Consider the following 21,132-nt stretch of genomic DNA (forward strand, 5'->3'; position numbering starts at 1 on the left):
ACCGAGATGACAGAGGAAGGTGGCCAAAAACACAACAGAAGAAGAATAGGAGACCGAGATGACAGAGGAAGGTGGCCAAAAACACAACAGAAGAAGAATAGAAGAATAGGAGACCGAGATGACAGAGGAAGGTGGCCAAAAACACAACAGAAGAAGAATAGGAGACCGAGATGACAGAGGAAGGTGGCCAAAAACACAACAGAAGAAGAATAGGAGACCGAGATGACAGAGGAAGGTGGCCAAAAACACAACAGAAGAAGAATAGGAGACCGAGATGACAGAGGAAGGTGGCCAAAAACACAACAGTAGAAGAATAGGAGACCGAGATGACAGAGGAAGGTGGCCAAAAACACAACAGTAGAAGAATAGGAGACCGAGATGACAGAGGAAGGTGGCCAAAAACACAACAGTAGAAGAATAGGAGACCGAGATGACAGAGGAAGGTGGCCAAAAACACAACAGAAGAAGAATAGGAGACCGAGATGACAGAGGAAGGTGGCCAAAAACACAACAGTAGAAGAATAGGAGACCGAGATGACAGAGGAAGGTGGCCAAAAACACAACAGAAGAAGAATAGGAGACCGAGATGACAGAGGAAGGTGGCCAAAAACACAACAGTAGAAGAATAGGAGACCGAGATGACAGAGGAAGGTGGCCAAAAACACAACAGTAGAAGAATAGGAGACCGAGATGACAGAGGAAGGTGGCCAAAAACACAACAGAAGAAGAATAGGAGACCGAGATGACAGAGGAAGGTGGCCAAAAACACAACAGTAGAAGAATAGAACCGAGATGACAGAGGAAGGTGGCCAAAAACACAACAGAAGAAGAATGACAGATGACAGAGGAAGGTGGCCAAAAACACAACAGAAGAAGAATAGGAGACCGAGATGACAGAGGAAGGTGGCCAAAAACACAACAGAAGAAGAATAGGAGACCGAGATGACAGAGGAAGGTGGCCAAAAACACAACAGAAGAAGAATAGGAGACCGAGATGACAGAGGAAGGTGGCCAAAAACACAACAGTAGAAGAATAGGAGACCGAGATGACAGAGGAAGGTGGCCAAAAACACAACAGAAGAAGAATAGGAGACCGAGATGACAGAGGAAGGTGGCCAAAAACACAACAGTAGAAGAATAGGAGACCGAGATGACAGAGGAAGGTGGCCAAAAACACAACAGAAGAAGAATAGGAGATGACAGAGATGACAGAGATGAAGGTGGCCAAAAACACAACAGTAGAAGAATAGGAGACCGAGATGACAGAGGAAGGTGGCCAAAAACACAACAGAAGAAGAATAGGAGACCGAGATGACAGAGGAAGGTGGCCAAAAACACAACAGTAGAAGAATAGGAGACCGAGATGACAGAGGAAGGTGGCCAAAAACACAACAGAAGAAGAATAGGAGACCGAGATGACAGAGGAAGGTGGCCAAAAACACAACAGTAGAAGAATAGGAGACCGAGATGACAGAGGAAGGTGGCCAAAAACACAACAGTAGAAGAATAGGAGACCGAGATGACAGAGGAAGGTGGCCAAAAACACAACAGAGATGAAGAAGGTAGGAGACCGAGATGACAGAGGAAGGTGGCCAAAAACACAACAGAAGAAGAATAGGAGACCGAGATGACAGAGGAAGGTGGCCAAAAACACAACAGTAGAAGAATAGGAGACCGAGATGACAGAGGAAGGTGGCCAAAAAACACAACAGAATAGAAGAATGACAGAGGAGACCGAGATGACAGAGGAAGGTGGCCAAAAACACAACAGAAGAAGAATAGGAGACCGAGATGACAGAGGAAGGTGGCCAAAAACACAACAGTAGAAGAATAGGAGACCGAGATGACAGAGGAAGGTGGCCAAAAACACAACAGAAGAAGAATAGGAGACCGAGATGACAGAGGAAGGTGGCCAAAAACACAACAGTAGAAGAATAGGAGACCGAGATGACAGAAGGAAGGTGGCGAGATGACAGAGGAAAAACACAACAGAAGAAGAATAGGAGACCGAGATGACAGAGGAAGGTGGCCAAAAACACAACAGAAGAAGAATAGGAGACCGAGATGACAGAGGAAGGTGGCCAAAAACACAACAGTAGAAGAATAGGAGACCGAGATGACAGAGGAAGGTGGCCAAAAACACAACAGAAGAAGAATAGGAGACCGAGATGACAGAGGAAGGTGGCCAAAAACACAACAGTAGAAGAATAGGAGACCGAGATGACAGAGGAAGGTGGCCAAAAACACAACAGAAGAAGAATAGGAGAAAACACAACAGAAGAAGAATAGGAGACCGAGATGACAGAGGAAGGTGGCCAAAAACACAACAGAAGAAGAATAGGAGACCGAGATGACAGAGGAAGGTGGCCAAAAACACAACAGTAGAAGAATAGGAGACCGAGATGACAGAGGAAGGTGGCCAAAAACACAACAGAAGAAGAATAGGAGACCGAGATGACAGAGGAAGGTGGCCAAAAACACAACAGAAGAAGAATAGGAGACCGAGATGACAGAGGAAGGTGGCCAAAAACACAACAGTAGAAGAATAGGAGACCGAGATGACAGAAGGAAGACCGAGATGACAGAGGAAGGTGGCCAAAAACACAACAGTAGAAGAATAGGAGACCGAGATGACAGAGGAAGGTGGCCAAAAACACAACAGAAGAAGAATAGGAGACCGAGATGACAGAGGAAGGTGGCCAAAAACACAACAGTAGAAGAATAGGAGACCGAGATGACAGAGGAAGGTGGCCAAAAACACAACAGAAGAAGAATAGGAGACCGAGATGACAGAGGAAGGTGGCCAAAAACACAACAGTAGAAGAATAGGAGACCGAGATGACAGAGGAAGGTGGCCAAAAACACAACAGAAGAAGAATAGGAGACCGAGATGACAGAGGAAGGTGGCCAAAAACACAACAGTAGAAGAATAGGAGACCGAGATGACAGAGGAAGGTGGCCAAAAACACAACAGTAGAAGAATAGGAGACCGAGATGACAGAGGAAGGTGGCCAAAAACACAACAGAAGAAGAATAGGAGACCGAGATGACAGAGGAAGGTGGCCAAAAACACAACAGAAGAAGAATAGGAGACCGAGATGACAGAGGAAGGTGGCCAAAAAACACAACAGAAGAAGAATAGGAGACCGAGATGACAGAGGAAGGTGGCCAAAAACACAACAGAAGAAGAATAGGAGACCGAGATGACAGAGGAAGGTGGCCAAAAACACAACAGAAGAAGAATAGGAGACCGAGATGACAGAGGAAGGTGGAGATGACAGAGGAAAACACAACAGTAGAAGAATAGGAGACCGAGATGACAGAGGAAGGTGGCCAAAAACACAACAGTAGAAGAATAGGAGACCGAGATGACAGAGGAAGGTGGCCAAAAACACAACAGTAGAAGAATAGGAGACCGAGATGACAGAGGAAGGTGGCCAAAAACACAACAGAAGAAGAATAGGAGACCGAGATGACAGAGGAAGGTGGCCAAAAACACAACAGAAGAAGAATAGGAGACCGAGATGACAGAGGAAGGTGGCCAAAAACACAACAGTAGAAGAATAGGAGACCGAGATGACAGAGGAAGGTGGCCAAAAAAAACACAACAGAAGAAGAATAGGAGACCGAGATGACAGAGGAAGGTGGCCAAAAACACAACAGAAGAAGAATAGGAGACCGAGATGACAGAGGAAGGTGGCCAAAAACACAACAGAAGAAGAATAGGAGACCGAGATGACAGAGGAAGGTGGCCAAAAACACAACAGAAGAAGAATAGGAGACCGAGATGACAGAGGAAGGTGGCCAAAAACACAACAGAAGAAGAATAGGAGACCGAGATGACAGAGGAAGGTGGCCAAAAACACAACAGTAGAAGAATAGGAGACCGAGATGACAGAGGAAGGTGGCCAAAAAACACAACAGTAGAAGAATAGGAGACCGAGATGACAGAGGAAGGTGGCCAAAAACACAACAGTAGAAGAATAGGAGACCGAGATGACAGAGGAAGGTGGCCAAAAACACAACAGAAGAAGAATAGGAGACCGAGATGACAGAGGAAGGTGGCCAAAAACACAACAGAAGAAGAATAGGAGACCGAGATGACAGAGGAAGGTGGCCAAAAACACAACAGTAGAAGAATAGGAGACCGAGATGACAGAGGAAGGTGGCCAAAAACACAACAGTAGAAGAATAGGAGACCGAGATGACAGAGGAAGGTGGCCAAAAACACAACAGAAGAAGAATAGGAGACCGAGATGACAGAGGAAGGTGGCGAGATGACAGAGGAAAAAACACAACAGTAGAAGAATAGGAGACCGAGATGACAGAGGAAGGTGGCCAAAAACACAACAGAAGAAGAATAGGAGACCGAGATGACAGAGGAAGGTGGCCAAAAACACAACAGTAGAAGAATAGGAGACCGAGATGACAGAGGAAGGTGGCCAAAAACACAACAGAAGAAGAATAGGAGACCGAGATGACAGAGGAAGGTGGCCAAAAACACAACAGAAGAAGAATAGGAGACCGAGATGACAGAGGAAGGTGGCCAAAAACACAACAGAATAGAAGAATAGGAGACCGAGATGACAGAGGAAGGTGGCCAAAAACACAACAGTAGAAGAATAGGAGACCGAGATGACAGAGGAAGGTGGCCAGAGGAAAAACACAACAGTAGAAGAATAGGAGACCGAGATGACAGAGGAAGGTGGCCAAAAACACAACAGAAGAAGAATAGGAGACCGAGATGACAGAGGAAGGTGGCCAAAAACACAACAGAAGAAGAATAGGAGACCGAGATGACAGAGGAAGGTGGCCAAAAACACAACAGAAGAAGAATAGGAGACCGAGATGACAGAGGAAGGTGGCCAAAAACACAACAGTAGAAGAATAGGAGACCGAGATGACAGAGGAAGGTGGCCAAAAACACAACAGTAGAAGAATAGGAGACCGAGATGACAGAGGAAGGTGGCCAAAAACACAACAGTAGAAGAATAGGAGACCGAGATGACAGAGGAAGGTGGCCAAAAACACAACAGTAGAAGAATAGGAGACCGAGATGACAGAGGAAGGTGGCCAAAACACAACAGTAGAAGAATAGGAGACGAGATGACAGAGGAAGGTGGCCAAAAACACAACAGAAGAAGAATAGGAGACCGAGATGACAGAGGAAGGTGGCCAAAAACACAACAGTAGAAGAATAGGAGACCGAGATGACAGAGGAAGGTGGCCAAAAAAAAACACAACAGTAGAAGAATAGGAGACCGAGATGACAGAGGAAGGTGGCCAAAAACACAACAGAAGAAGAATAGGAGACCGAGATGACAGAGGAAGGTGGCCAAAAACACAACAGTAGAAGAATAGGAGACCGAGATGACAGAGGAAGGTGGCCAAAAACACAACAGTAGAAGAATAGGAGACCGAGATGACAGAGGAAGGTGGCCAAAAACACAACAGTAGAAGAATAGGAGACCGAGATGACAGAGGAAGGTGGCCAAAAACACAACAGTAGAAGAATAGGAGACCGAGATGACAGAGGAAGGTGGCCAAAAACACAACAGTAGAAGAATAGGAAAAGGTGGCCAAAAACACAACACAACAGTAGAAGAATAGGAGACCGAGATGACAGAGGAAGGTGGCCAAAAACACAACAGTAGAAGAATAGGAGACCGAGATGACAGAGGAAGGTGGCCAAAAACACAACAGAAGAAGAATAGGAGACCGAGATGACAGAGGAAGGTGGCCAAAAACACAACAGTAGAAGAATAGGAGACCGAGATGACAGAGGAAGGTGGCCAAAAAACACAACAGTAGAAGAATAGGAGACCGAGATGACAGAGGAAGGTGGCCAAAAACACAACAGAAGAAGAATAGGAGACCGAGATGACAGAGGAAGGTGGCCAAAAACACAACAGTAGAAGAATAGGAGACCGAGATGACAGAGGAAGGTGGCCAAAAAAAACAGTAGAAGAATAGGAGACGAGATGACAGAGGAAGGTGGCCAAAAACACAACAGTAGAAGAATAGAGACCGAGATGACAGAGGAAGGTGGCCAAAAACACAACAGTAGAAGAATAGGAGATGACAGAGGAAGGTGGCCAAAAACACAACAGAAGAAGAATAGGAGACCGAGATGACAGAGGAAGGTGGCCAAAAACACAACAGTAGAAGAATAGGAGACCGAGATGACAGAGAGGAAGGTGAGACCGAGATGACAGAGGAAGGTGGCCAAAAACACAACAGTAGAAGAATAGGAGACCGAGATGACAGAGGAAGGTGGCCAAAAACACAACAGTAGAAGAATAGGAGACCGAGATGACAGAGGAAGGTGGCCAAAAACACAACAGAAGAAGAATAGGAGACCGAGATGACAGAGGAAGGTGGCCAAAAACACAACAGAAGAAGAATAGGAGACCGAGATGACAGAGGAAGGTGGCCAAAAACACAACAGTAGAAGAGAATAGGAGACCGAGATGACAGAGGAAGGTGGCCAAAAACACAACAGAAGAAGAATAGGAGACCGAGATGACAGAGGAAGGTGGCCAAAAACACAACAGTAGAAGAATAGGAGACCGAGATGACAGAGGAAGGTGGCCAAAAACACAACAGTAGAAGAATAGGAGACCGAGATGACAGAGGAAGGTGGCCAAAAACACAACAGAAGAAGAATAGGAGACCGAGATGACAGAGGAAGGTGGCCAAAAACACAACAGTAGAAGAATAGGAGACCGAGATGACAGAGGAAGGTGGCCAAAAACACAACAGAAGAAGAATAGGAGACCGAGATGACAGAGGAAGGTGGCCAAAAACACAACAGTAGAAGAATAGGAGACCGAGATGACAGAGGAAGGTGGCCAAAAACACAACAGTAGAAGAATAGGAGACCGAGATGACAGAGGAAGGTGGCCAAAAACACAACAGTAGAAGAAAGGAGACCGAGATGACAGAGGAAGTGGCCAAAAACACAACAGTAGAAGAATAGGAGACCGAGATGACAGAGGAAGGTGGCCAAAAACACAACAGAAGAAGAATAGGAGACCGAGATGACAGAGGAAGGTGGCCAAAAACACAACAGTAGAAGAATAGGAGACCGAGATGACAGAGGAAGGTGGCCAAAAAACAACAACAGATGACAGAGAAGAATAGAAGAATAGGAGACCGAGATGACAGAGGAAGGTGGCCAAAAACACAACAGTAGAAAGAAGAATAGGAGACCGAGATGACAGAGGAAGGTGGCCAAAAACACAACAGTAGAAGAATAGGAGACCGAGATGACAGAGGAAGGTGGCCAAAAACACAACAGTAGAAGAATAGGAGACCGAGATGACAGAGGAAGGTGGCCAAAAACACAACAGTAGAAGAATAGGAGACCGAGATGACAGAGGAAGGTGGCCAAAAACACAACAGTAGAAGAATAGGAGACCGAGATGACAGAGGAAGGTGGCCAAAAACACAACAGAAGAAGAATAGGAGACCGAGATGACAGAGGAAGGTGGCCAAAAACACAACAGTAGAAGAATAGGAGACCGAGATGACAGAGGAAGGTGGCCAAAAACACAACAGAAGAAGAATAGGAGACCGAGATGACAGAGGAAGGTGGCCAAAAACACAACAGTAGAAGAATAGGAGACCGAGATGACAGAGGAAGGTGGCCAAAAACACAACAGTAGAAGAATAGGAGACCGAGATGACAGAGGAAGGTGGCCAAAAACACAACAGTAGAAGAATAGGAGACCGAGATGACAGAGGAAGGTGGCCAAAAACACAACAGTAGAAGAATAGGAGACCGAGATGACAGAGGAAGGGGCCAAAAACACAACAGAAGAAGAATAGGAGACCGAGATGACAGAGGAAGGGGGCCAAAAACACAACAGTAGAAGAATAGGAGACCGAGATGACAGAGGAAGGTGGCCAAAAACACAACAGAAGAAGAATAGGAGACCGAGATGACAGAGGAAGGTGGCCAAAAACACAACAGTAGAAGAATAGGAGACCGAGATGACAGAGGAAGGTGGCCAAAAACACAACAGTAGAAGAATAGGAGACCGAGATGACAGAGGAAGTTGGCCAAAAACACATAGGGGTAGAATGTGTCTGAACATGTGCAATATGTAGCAGGTACACCGGTGTGTGCCTGTTTGTTTATCTTTATTAATTAAAGCAGCTGTAGACCTCATGTCTCGCCGAAGGCCTATTGGCGTCTCTGTCTCCTAGCTCGCTGTCGTGTCTCAAATCGCACAGTAAACAAACTCACAGCACAGACGCTCTTCAAATCCCTCGCACACCGACAGACAACTCAGGTTGTTTGTTTTCTCTCTCTACTGCTCCACCCGCTCTCTCTCTCTCTCTCTCTCTCTCTCTCTCTCTCTCTCTCCTCTCTCTCTCTCTCAAACTCTCAGCACAGACGCTCTTCTCCTCTCTCTCCGACAGACTCTCAGGTTCTCTCTCTCTCTCTCTCTCTCTCTCTCTCTCTCTCTCTCTCTCTCTCTCTCTCTCTCTCTCTCTCTCTCTCTCTCTCTCTCTCTCTCTCTCTCTCTCTCTCTCTCTCTCTCTCTCTCTCTCTCTCTCTCTCTCTCTCTCTCTCTCTCCCTCTCTCTCTCTCTCTCTCTCTCTCCCTCTCCTCTCTCTCTCTCTCTCTCTCTCTCTCTCTCTCTCTCTCTCTCCCTCTCTCTCTCTCTCTCTCTCTCTCTCTCTCTCTTTTAAATGAACTATTCCCAGGGGTTAACTTTTACCTCAGCCTTCATTCCCAGGCATCTGTACAACGCCATGTAGCGGAGGCAAACATCTCGCTGTGTTTTCCTTAGTCCTCCCCAGAGACCTTATAACATCTGTATAGATGTAACTACCCTGGACCCTGCTGTGATTCTATACCCCATTGCAGGCCATTACACCACACTTACACGGACCCTTTTCAAAACACACCACCATGCTCCAGCTATGTTTATCATAGTAGCTGTAAATGCTTCATCTAGCCAATTCAGTTTTAGAGAGTTAGCTTTTAACCTAGTGTAGTTTTTGTTTTGTTTTGTTTTTTGCAGCTAATTTATGTGGGAGAAGTTTGTAGCTCCGTTACCTTTTCATCCCTTGACATCCTCATTGTGATTTGAACGTTTTCAAACACACGTTGTGAAGTCAGCTGGACATGTTGGGGGACAATTAGAACAACCAAAGTGTTTTCTCGCGATAAATACACATGATTTATTTACAAACAAAGTGGTTATAATAGAAATAAATACAAAATAAAAATCTGAGCATTATACTTCATGTGGTATTGCACCCATTTCGAAATGTACATCAGATATACATTTTCAAAACCAGTAAAGGATTATTCCTCTGAGTAAAATATTCATTTTTCCCAACTTTAACTAGACATAAATATATTCATATATAGTTATTTGTACTTCTTCTCCCAAAATAGTTCTGTTTGTGTCTTTTCTTTCATTTAAATAAAACATTTTCATTGGGAAACCGGGTATCCATATAGCCTCACACTCTACGTCCTTCTCAGTCTCCATCCCTTCATCCCATCCCTCTCTCTCTCTCTCTCTCTCTCTCTCTCTGTATGTCTCACCGGCAGCCACACCCCTCCACCACCATGTCCTGGTAGTTTTTGAGGATGACCTTCTCATACTCGTCCAGATAGAGCAGTGATATGGGGCTGAGCTCTGTGGGCACGCAGCACGCCCGGGGGATGTTGGAGTTCACAGAGTTGACCAGCGTCTGAACGATGGCGTGGTTGGTGGAGTTAAGGTGGTCGGCCAATGGGAAGGGACATACCCCGTGGCAGTAGAAAGCATGGTAGCCAGGGGGCGCCACTATCCACTCGTTCCAGCCCACTTCGCTGAAGTCCACGTCGAGTTCGTGTCTGTGGCAGTTGGCCTTGTGTTGGTGCTTCCTCCTCTGTTTCCTGTGGCCTGCTGCCTGTCTCTTGTCCCTGTGCAGCACCGCGTTCCCCCGTCCGTCATGACTGTAGGTCACCAGCAGGGGTCGAGCCTGGGGCCATGAGTCCTGGTCCTCGTGGAGGGAACGGCTCACCCTGACGTGCCTGCTTTGTCTCTGGGCCTCCTCACCCCCCTGGGTGTCTGGGTGGAACACCTCCACCATGAATCCGTGGTTGTGGCTCCCCCCGGAGGACCACTGGGACACGGCGGGACTGACGTCGAAGCTTTCCCAGCGGCTCAGAGAATCCTGCACCAGCCGAGTGTCCAGGAGGCGCGTCAGGGGTTCACCATGGGGAGATGCAGGGGCTCCAAACACCTCGTACACGTTGATACGATGGATGCCACCAACACTGGTACTGGTATTGGTACTGGAGCGGTTACTGCTGTTGTGACTGGTGTTACTGGTGGGAGCTGCTGTGGCCCCCAGGACCTGGTCCCTGTAGACCCGGAGCTCTGCAGAGGTGATGAGCTCTTCTCCAGGGATGGAGGTGAGATTGAAGAAGAACTGCTGGGTGGTCCTGCCCTTCAGACTTGCCAGAGCCTCCATGGATTCTACAATCGAGAAGAGAAGGAGAGAGTAAGGGTCAGTGGATGATGTTGACATAGAAATTCATGGCTAAGCTCAGGACATTTTTTTTTAACTATAAAGGTTGTAGAGTCACTCCATGATGGACCAAGATTTACTGTCTTAACAAACGGCTTGTCTTTCCATAGCTCACTAAAACACACACACACACACAAGAAAACGACTGGCCGTGTGTGGGTGTAGATCATTGTCGTCATACACACGGCATCATACACACACAATCACTAACTCCAAGAGCTTGAGTCTGTGTAAAGGGAACAGGTTACAATTATGACCATCCAGCTGCAACATTGCCAGGTTCATACATTTCACCAGAGTAAATGTCATGCCATCAAAGCAGTGGTGTTCCCATTCATTGATAAGATCTAGCAGGGAACAGTGAACACTAGCCTCGAACCATTATGCCTGCAAGGCCACTAAATACCATAGAAAATGTTCTGCCCTTTACAATTTGTTTGCTACATGATGGAGTCCTGTTTTTATTGGATGTGTGGATAAAGCCCACCATGGAAGCATCAAAGCTCGATTATTATGACATAATGAAAGGCCATAGGGAAGTATATCTCATTTATCTTAGGCTGTGTTCATACATTTAACCTGGAGTGCCAGAGAGCGCTCAGAGTGCGCACTGGGCATTCGTAAATTCAATCTGGAGTGCCAGAGAGCGCTCAGAGTGCGCACTGGGCATTCGTAAATTCAATCTGTAGTGCCAGAGAGCGCTCAGAGTGCGCACTGGGCGTTCGTAAATTCAATCTGGAGTGCCAGAGAGCGCTCAGAGTGCGCACTGGGCATTCGTAAATTCAATCTGTAGTGCCATAGAGCTCTCAGAGTGCGCACTGGGCATTCGTAAATTCAATCTGGAGTGCCAGAGAGCGCTCAGAGTGCGCACTGGGCGTTCGTAAATTCAATCTGGAGTGCCAGAGAGCGCTCAGAGTGCGCACTGGGCGTTCGTAAATTCAATCTGGAGTGCAAGAGAGCACTCAGAGTGCGCACTGGGCGTTCGTAAATTCAATCTGGAGTGCCAGAGAGCGCTCAGAGTGCGCACTGGGCGTTCGTAAATTCAATCTGGAGTGCCAGAGAGCGCTCAGAGTGCGCACTGGGCGTTCGTAAATTCAATCTGGAGTGCCAGAGAGCGCTCAGAGTGCGCACTGGGTGTTCGTAAATTCAATCTGGAGTGCCAGAGAGCGCTCAGAGTGCGCACTGGCCGTTCAGAGTGCGCACTAAATTCAATCTGAGTGCCAGAGAGCGCTCAGAGTGCGCACTGGGCGTTCGTAAATTCAATCTGAGTGCCAGAGAGCGCTCAGAGTGCGCACTGAGCGTTCATACATTTAACCTGGAATGCCAGAGAGCGCTCAGAGTGTGCACTGGGCGTTCATAAATTCAATCTGGAGTGCCAGAGAGCGCTCAGAGTGCGCACTGGGCGTTCGTAAATTCAATCTGGAGTGCCAGAGAGCGCTCAGAGTGCGCACTGGGCGTTCGTAAATTCAATCTGGAGTGCCAGAGAGCGCTCAGAGTGCGCACTGGGCATTCGTAAATTCAATCTGGAGTGTCAGAGAGCACTCAGAGTGCGCACTGGGCATTCATACATTTAACCTGGAGTGCCAGAGAGCGCTCAGAGTGCACACTGGGCATTCGTAAATTCAATCTGGAGTGCCAGAGAGCGCTCAGAGTGTGCACTGGGCATTCGTAAATTCAATCTGGAGTGCCAGCGAGCGCTCAGAGTGCGCACTGGGCGTTCGTAAATTCAATCTGGGGTGCCAGAGAGCGCTCAGAGTGCGCACTGGGCGTTCGTAAATTCAATCTGGAGTGCCAGAGAGCGCTCAGACTGCGCACTGGGCGTTCGTAAATTCAATCTGGAGTGCCAGAGAGCGCTCAGAGTGCGCACTGGGCGTTCGTAAATTCAATCTGGAGTGCCAGAGAGCGCTCAGAGTGCGCACTGGGCGTTCGTAAATTCAATCTGGAGTGCCAGAGAGCGCTCAGAGTGCGCACTGGGCGTTCGTAAATTCAATCTGGAGTGCCAGAGAGTGCTCAGAGTGCGCACTGAGCGTTCATACATTTAACCTGGAGTGCCAGAGAGCGCTCAGAGTGCGCACTGGGCGTTCATAAATTCAATCTGGAGTGCCAGAGAGCGCTCAGACTGCGCACTGGGCGTTCGTAAATTCAATCTGGAGTGCCAGAGAGCGCTCAGAGTGCGCACTGGGCGTTCGTAAATTCAATCTGGAGTGCCAGAGAGCGCTCAGAGTGCGCACTGGGCGTTCGTAAATTCAATCTGGAGTGCCAGAGAGCGCTCAGAGTGCGCACTGGGCGTTCGTAAATTCAATCTGGAGTGCCAGAGAGCGCTCAGAGTGCGCACTGAGCGTTCATACATTTAACCTGGAGTGCCAGAGAGCGCTCAGAGTGCGCACTGGGCGTTCATAAATTCAATCTGGAGTGCCAGAGAGCGCTCAGAGTGCGCACTGGGCGTTCATAAATTCAATCTGGAGTGCCAGAGAGCGCTCAGAGTGCGCACTGGGCATTCATACATTTAACCTGGAGTGCCAGAGAGCGCTCAGAGTGCACACTGGGCGTTCGTAAATTCAATCTGGAGTGCCAGAGAGTGCTCAGAGTGCGCACTGGTCATTCGTAAATTCAATCTGGAGTGCCAGAGAGCGCTCAGAGTGCGCACTGGGCATTCGTAAATTCAATCTGGAGTGCCAGAGAGCGCTCAGAGTGCGCACTGGGCGTTCATACATTTAACCTGGAGTGCCAGAGAGCGCTCAGAGTGCGCACTGGGCGTTCGTAAATTCAATCTGGAGTGCCAGAGAGCGCTCAGAGTGCGCACTGGGCGTTCGTAAATTCAATCTGGAGTGCCAGAGAGCGCTCAGAGTGCGCACTGGGCGTTCGTAAATTCAATCTGGAGTGCCAGAGAGCGCTCAGAGTGTGCACTGGGCGTTCATACATTTAACCTGGAGTGCCAGAGAGCGCTCAGAGTGCGCACTGGGCGTTCGTAAATTCAATCTGGAGTGCCAGAGAGCGCTCAGAGTGCGCACTGGGCGTTCATACATTTAACCTGGAGTGCCAGAGAGCGCTCAGAGTGTGCACTGGTCGTTCATACATTTAACCTGGAGTGCCAGAGTGCGCTCAGAGTGCGCACTGGGCGTTCATACATTTAACCTGGAGTGCCAGAGTGCGCTCAGAGTGCGCACTGGGCGTTCATACATTTAACCTGGAGTGCCAGAGTGTGCACTGGGCGTTCATACATTCAGAGTGTTGTCAGATTGTCCATTCTGAAATTCAGAGCGTTTTGTATTCTGGAGCGTTCAGAGCGCCAACTGGATGCTCTGGCCGAGGGTTGATCCGAGCGTTCTGACCACACAACGGCAGTCATCGCCCACAGGATGCTCTGGCCGATGCTGATCCGAGCGTTCTGACCACACAACGGCAGTCATCGCCCACTGGATGCTCTGGCCGAGGGTTGATCCGAGCGTTCTGACCACACAACGGCAGTCATCGCCCACTGGATGCTCTGGCCGAGGCTTGATCCGAGCGTTCTGACCACACAACGGCAGTCATCGCCCACTGGATGCTCTGGCCGAGTGTTGATCCGAGCGTTCTGACCACACAACGGCAGTCATCGCCCACTGGATGCTCTGGCCGAGGGTTGATCCGAGCGTTCTGACCACACAACGACAGTCATGCACCTAAGCTAACTGGCTAACTTTGGCTAGCTTGCTAGCTACTTCCAGACACATAATGAGAGAACACCCAACTCTGAGCATTTTACTCACCCTAGCAGAGCTGGTTAGGCTGCAACTATTTAATAACGTTTTTTTCACGACCGTTTACTGACACCGGCCATATTCAACCGGTGTTGAGCGTTCGTAAATTTGCCTGTTATTCTGTGCTCTGACACACTTCGACGAGAGTGCTCTGAAATTGTAGATTGTAGAGTAGATAGTAGAGTAGATAGTAGAGTAGATAGCCCGAGTGAATTTACAAACGCACCCATAGTGTTTTCCACACCTTTTTTTGTAGCAATCTATAGCAAAACGTGTTATTACTCTGGGCATATTTGGCTTGATTGATAATTACATTTAGTGATGTCAGATACATGACAATGTCAACACTTTAATTTTTGTTTGATTGTAGTCAAACGTTGAACATTTACCTTTATGTGTTTTATAGATGGTACAAAGACAAGATTGTTATCTGTTTGGAGTGGTAAAATAAACACCAACTTTGAACTCCGGGCTTTTTCAAAGGAGGCATTTAGGAAATTCCACCCTCTCATCCTAAATCTCCCTCCAGAAGCACAAAGACCTCAAATAGGCCTATCACTCCTTATTGATGTGGGAAAACCCCTCCTGTCTACTTCTCTCTTCAAATCCCTCTCTCCTTCTCTCTTTTTGCCCACTCACTCCAAAATGCCTCGTTCCCCTCTTTCTCCTCAGCCCCAAATCTCCGTCTCCCCTTCTATCTCTCTCTTCAACCCAAATCCCCTCTCTCTCTCTCTTTCACCCCAAATCTCTCTTTTTATTCTGCCCCCTCCTCTCTCTCTCTCTCTCTCTCTCCCTCCCCCTCTCTCTCTCCCCCTCCCCCCTCTCTCTCCTCCTCTCCATCTCTCCATTTCTCTCCTCCTCTCCATCTCTCTCCCTCTCTCTCTCTCTCTCTCTCTCTCTCTCTGTCTCCCTCTCTCTCTCTCTCTCTCTCTCTCTCCCTCTCCCCCCCTCTCTCTCTCCCCCTCCCCCCTCTCTCTCCTCCTCTCCATCTCTCCATTTCTCTCCTCCTCTCCATCTCTCTCTCTCCCTCTCTCTCTCTCTCTCTGTCTCTCTCTCTCTCTCTCTCTCTCTCTCTCTCTGTCTCACTCTCTCTCTCTCTGTCTCTCTCTCTCTCTCTCTCTCCCTCTCCCCCTCTCTCTCTTCCCCTCCCCCCCTCTCTCTCCTCCTCTCCATCTCTAGATTTCTCTCCTCCTCTCCATCTCTCTCTCTCTCTCTCTCTCTGTCTCTCTCTCTCTCTCTCTCTCTCTCTCTCCTCTGTCTCCCTCTCTCTCTCTCTGTCTCCCCCTCTCTCTCTCTCTCTCTCTCTCTCTCTCTCCTCTGTCTCTCTCTCTCTCTCTCTCTGTCTCCTCCTCTCCATCTCGCTCTCTCTCTGTCTCCCTCTCTCTCTCTCTCTCTCTTCCCCCATCTCTCTCTCTCTCTCTCTCTCCAGATCCCTGCTATGTGAGTGAAGGGGGTGCTGCGCTGCGTGTGAACAACATGTCAGGGCTTGTCTAAGAGTTGTGAACCACAGATATGAGTGTATCAACATTCCTAATTTGTTTTTCCACTGTGTGCCAAAAACAAAAGATAACGGCTAATGTTAGGTCATCCATCTCTGCCTGTCTCTGGCAGCCGGTGCCTGTGTTAGGCCTGGAAATGTTATTTTTGGCAAAGAAAATTGTTCTTTTTGAAAACCAATATCACAAAAAATGAATAATCCCTCTGAAATGAATTATCAAGGAAGAGATGTGGTGCATCGATAGGGCTTCAGGATTTTCCGTTTTGTTTTACATGTGTAGCTACACGTCTATTACACGTATAGGGCCTCCACTCTTCCCACTTACACCATGGGAACAATGGAAACATCCAGAACCATGCTACGCTGGAGCACAGGATAAAAAGACAGGAGGAGGCAAGGAGGATAAACAACTAAACATGGCTGAAAAGTATTCCGAGGTGCGGAGTGCGGAGTGCGGAGTGCGTAGTGCGGAGTGCAGAGTGCGGAGTGCGGAGTCGAGCGGCAGTTTACAGTAGTGGAGTGAGTGGTCTCAGTCCCAGTCACCATGGCAGCCAGCCGGTGTGGTGTTTTAGTCTGTCTGTGGTGTTTGTAGTGTGTCTGTGATGTCCGTATTGTGTCTGTGGTGTTTGTAGTGTGTCAGTGGTGTTTGTAGTGTGTCCGTGGTGTTTGTAGGGTGTCTGTGGTGTTTGTAGTGTGTCCGTGGTGTTTGTCGTGTGTCTGTGGTGTTTGTAGTGTGTCAGTGGTGTTTGTAGTGTGTCCGTGGTGTTTGTAGTGTGTCAGTGGTGTTTGTAGTGTGTCCGTGGTGTTTGTAGTGTGTCCGTGGTGTTTGTAGTGTGTCCATGGTGTTTGTAGTGTGTCCGTGGTGTTTGTAGGGTGTCCGTGGTGTTTGTAGGGTGTCAGTGATGTTTGTAGTGTGTCCGTGGTGTTTCTAGGGTGTCCGTGCTGTTTGTGGTGTGTCAGGGGTGTTTGTAGTTTGTCAGTGTGTCCACTGGGTGTCATCCCTACCAGGCATCAGGGGAGGAGAACACCACCTATCCTGACTCAACCATTCCAACGAGTCATTCACTTTGTGGAACCTTCCCATGCAGTCAAACACTCGGGAGTCTGTGTAAAAGGCCATCCACGAATGCATTGGGCATGTACTGTACACTACTGGAGCTGCGCAAACTCAATTATAGGACATATTCATTCTCAAGACTGATTTTTATTTTATTTTAATTAATTTAACCTTGATTCAACTACGCAAGAACAAATTCTTATTTACAATGACGGCCTACTCCGGCCAAACCCGGACGACGCAGGGCCAAATGTGTGCCGCCCTATGGCACTCCCAATCATGGCCGGTTGCGATACAGCCCAGGTTCAAACCAGGGTCTGTATTGACGCCTCTAGCACTGAGATGCAGTGCCTTAGACCACTACACTCGGGAGCCCCAAATAGACAGTACAGATGCATGAGGGGCGATGGTTTTCAAGCAATGAGAGGTTAAGGTTTACATGTTTGTTTATTGTTTTGTTGCAGCACTGTAAATTAAATGCCCAGACTAGGAGGTTAGACATACTCTGAACACATGCACACATCTCTACCCACTGTTACTATATTTTTGCATTTAGACCAATTGGCCCTTACTGAAACAATCATCGAGTTGGCATGCGTTTCTGAGGTATATAAATGTATGGTTTTATTGTGAAATATCGCAGTCAGCGACGCATATTTAGCTATATAATAAGTATGTAATTATGGGGTTCTATTATTAGAAGGTGCATAATTATGCACGAAGAGCGATTGGAAAAGAATAACGTGCACCCCCCAAAACCAGAATGACTAAGTGACTAACTTTTCAGTCCTGTCTAAAAATGAGACGGAGCTCAGTCTGCCGCAGTGGCCTCTATCATAATGCGTGTGTAGACAGTGTAGTGTCATGGCATGTGTTATTGAAGTAGCAGCAGGGCGATGACTATCACCTACGCACACCGCCCTAACTTTATCCCTCTGCTGAGTTGCGTGTCTGGAAAAACTGTTTTCAGAGCCCATGCAAACACCATCAATTATTAAGAAACAAATTACCCTTGTGATACCGCCAACCTTGATGTTGTGATGCCTGTTATAGCACAGTCAATGGAATGTCCCGGGTAACGGGTTGCATTAACTCATATTTGAGAGATGACTTTTCACTTCAACGTTACACGTCAACCACTTCTCTGTCGAACCCTGACAATGAGTTTATCTCGTTAGATGGTTAAATTACACTTGTTACTATAATATGATCTACTTATGACGGGGATGTGTCCCTGACGCGTGTCACTCTGTTAGGATATGAGTGGGCCTGTCATAAAAAGTGTAATTGCTCTGAAAATCCTCCTCACACCACTGAGTCATGTTTAAATACAGGGTTGACATGTCTGAGGGAGCAGAGGTGCTCTACGTCACCAGGTGAAATATGCCACTAATACGTACCTTCGTGGTGAAAGCTTCTAATCGTGTTGGCCTTGCTGGCGGCTCTCTCTGCATGTCTCCCCATGCTCCGGGGCCGTTTAGTGCTGTGGTCTCCGTTCGCCGAATGCATACGGTACAGGTCCACCATGTACTGGGGCACCACAGCCTGCCTGCTCGGGTTCGGCCTCCGTTTAAGTCCGAACATATTGAGGAGCCGCAGCTCAAACTCGTTAAGAAAGTTCTCCGACTGCTCCGGGCTCTGCTTCCCGGACTCGCTGTACTTCCTCCGGCCGACCTCGGGGATAAGTCCCGCAGCGCCTCCTAGCAACACCTGAGCCAGCAGCAGTACCATGAGAGAACGAAACACGGCGACCATGGTCAGTCAGTCCCTGTGAGGAGAGGAGAGCAGCTTCTGTCAATACACAGGCGCCGCCGACGCGAGACATCGGCGGATCACTGTAAAATTACCCCAGATCAGCTGCGATACGCTGTTTCTTCTTCCACACAATGGGAATTAAAAATCAGGTTAAAAGTAATGATACGTCACTTTGAAGTACAGAGCAGAATGGTTGGGAATAACATCCCTGCGGACTATGCCAAGGGAAATGGGAGATTGATCTTTTAACACATATAGGGGCAAAACTAAACCCCCAGCATATCAAGGTGAAGAAGGTATGAAAGAGAATTGTCTAACAAAAAAAGGGGTAGGTGCAGGAAAGGAGAAAATAAAAGAAAACTGGAAGAAGAACAGAGAGAATATGGCAGACAAAAAGTCTGCAATTACAGAAACGATGAGAGGACGTGTTTGGTGGCGGTGTATCAAAAAAATACAACATAGCCCTAAGAACACACAGAGTGTGAAAGAATGTAATCATCAAAACGTTTCTAATAGAGACAATCGTCGCAGCAGTCAGACAGCGCTACGAGAGTCATTTGGTGAGACTTTGACTGCAGTGTAGAGTTACTTCAAGGAGTTCGCAGGTGTGAGATCTGACGTGCGTATGCTGGCCAGGCGTACTCCGCCGCGCAGACAAAGACATCAAAACACCTCGGTCTAAATCAAAAAATACACGACCTTAGAATACTACCACAAGATATTCATTTTACTGTGTATGTTTTGGAATTTGTGTGAACTTTCACCCCAAAAGACAGGCTTACAAAGTAGAAAAAAATAAACATCTTATGTGACAGCAGTTCATTTTAACTAAGTGTGTTTTCTTGAATAGAATTGGGAAATCACGAGACGGAAATTAGTTCCAGAATACTCAGTGAATATATGTAGCCATGAGCGCAGTGCAACTTTCCCCTAAATATGAAAGTTGTCATTGACTTCAATAATGAGTACCTGTTACATTTTTTTTACCTGATAAGGAAGCGCTGTGTCCAGTCGTCCTTCCAGCTTTGGGCTCCAATAAAGTCCACATTAATTCGTGTTTATTCCACGCTTTCCTTCTGTGGACGAAATACAGTCCGTCCACTGCTCCGATCGCCTCCTCTTTTGCACATATCTCCGCAGCTGGGAATCTGGAGACTTCTTGGTCAATAGAATCAAATAAAATAAATGCCTACGTTCTATCTAAGCGGACTTGTGTAGGCAGAACCCATCGAAGTAAGTATAAAGAAGCGCCGTTAAACATCTTCAAATGCTAACTTTAGTAGGATCAAGTTTAGCAGAGAGCGGGTGTGGAAGATTAAACTGTACTCTGTCCGTCGCTCCCTGTAGTCTGTGTCTGTGGGTTGGGGAGCGTCACCTCTCTCTCTTGTGCGCGGCACACTGTAGCAGTCCAATTGATTGTTGCCTTTCCTTCCCCGGACGAGGCTTTTTGTCGTCCAGTGATGTCACCAACGCAGGGCTGTCATTCATGTCGATTCCAACCACCTCCTGTACCTTTTCAACCAGTCACCAACAGTAGCCTTCTCAAACTCGCGCTATAGGCCTTTATATATTTTGGCTTTTACAAAATGACTCAGATATGAGACTTTCTTTGACAATAGATTTTTATTCGTTTGTGTGATATAACATTGTTTATTTTGAAAGCATCAACACAAATAACTTGAGGTTTTCTTATCTATTTTTGTAAAATACTCATTGTTCTGCATTGTTCTCGTGTTATTTCTCAATTTATGCAAAGCCAGACAACATTTGTACAAGTATTTCATTGTTGATCATTAGAAAGTTTGTTTAAAAAAATTGTAATAAGGTGTAACAGTTTCAAAACTAATTAGAGCAATTGCGCCATGTGGATGGACTATATTAATACAAATGCGTTATGCACAAACACACACACAAACACACACACACACACACACGTGTGTTTCACTATCTTTGTGGGGACCAAACAATTGATTTCTATTCAAAATCCTATTTTCCCTACCCCTTAAGCGAACCCTAACCTTAACCACAACCTCCTAACCCTAACCACTAACCCTAAATAGCCTTTTTCCGTGTGGCAACCAACAAAACGTCCACCACGAATATTCTGTGTTTTACTATCCTTGTGAGGACACCCAAGGATAGTAGACTACACACACACACACACACACACACACACACACACACACACACACACACACACACACACACACACACACACACACACACACACACACACACACACACACACACACACACCTGACAGATCTAAGTGCAACTATTGTTCAAACTGCCCATATATGCCTACTGTACTCAGTTATAAATACTGCGTGTATCTTAGATCCCTATGGGTGATTGATCAAGATGTGTTAATTCCTGGATTAAGCATGTTTTACTATTGGATACAAATAAATTGACAATGAGCTGGAAAATGTGTTGTCTTTGGTAGATTAGGGGGATTAGGGGCTGTATTGACTGTCCTATCCTACCCTCTCAGCGCTGACCTCTGAACTTCACCCCTAACTGGTATCCTTCCTGTCCTA

At 47.2% G+C, this 21,132-nt stretch overlaps 1 protein-coding gene across 1 annotated transcript; it reads right to left on the reverse strand.

The window, feature by feature from the left end:
* Positions 1-9,174: 9,174 nt before the first annotated feature.
* On the reverse strand, positions 9,175-19,993 carry LOC135505716 (bone morphogenetic protein 2-like). Its single transcript, XM_064924781.1, has 3 exons — positions 19,580-19,993; positions 18,238-18,605; positions 9,175-10,490 (listed from the first exon to the last, which is right to left on the reverse strand). The coding sequence occupies exons 2-3, from the start codon at positions 18,590-18,592 to the stop codon at positions 9,565-9,567; spliced, it is 1,281 nt and encodes a 426-aa protein (XP_064780853.1). The 5' UTR covers positions 18,593-18,605; positions 19,580-19,993; the 3' UTR covers positions 9,175-9,564.
* Positions 19,994-21,132: the final 1,139 nt, after the last annotated feature.

Source organism: Oncorhynchus masou, chromosome 19 (genome assembly GCF_036934945.1).
Source record: "Oncorhynchus masou masou isolate Uvic2021 chromosome 19, UVic_Omas_1.1, whole genome shotgun sequence".
Classification (NCBI taxonomy): Eukaryota; Metazoa; Chordata; class Actinopteri; order Salmoniformes; family Salmonidae; genus Oncorhynchus; species Oncorhynchus masou.

Excerpts from the sequence above, each read along its gene's own strand:
- LOC135505716 (XM_064924781.1), bottom strand. The coding sequence starts at position 18,592 with ATGGTCGCCGTGTTTCGTTCTCTCATGGTACTGCTGCTGGCTCAGGTG. Across the intron at positions 10,491-18,237 it reads TAGAAGCTTTCACCACGAAG|AATCCATGGAGGCTCTGGCA; the intron begins GTACGTATTAGT and ends TCTCGATTGTAG.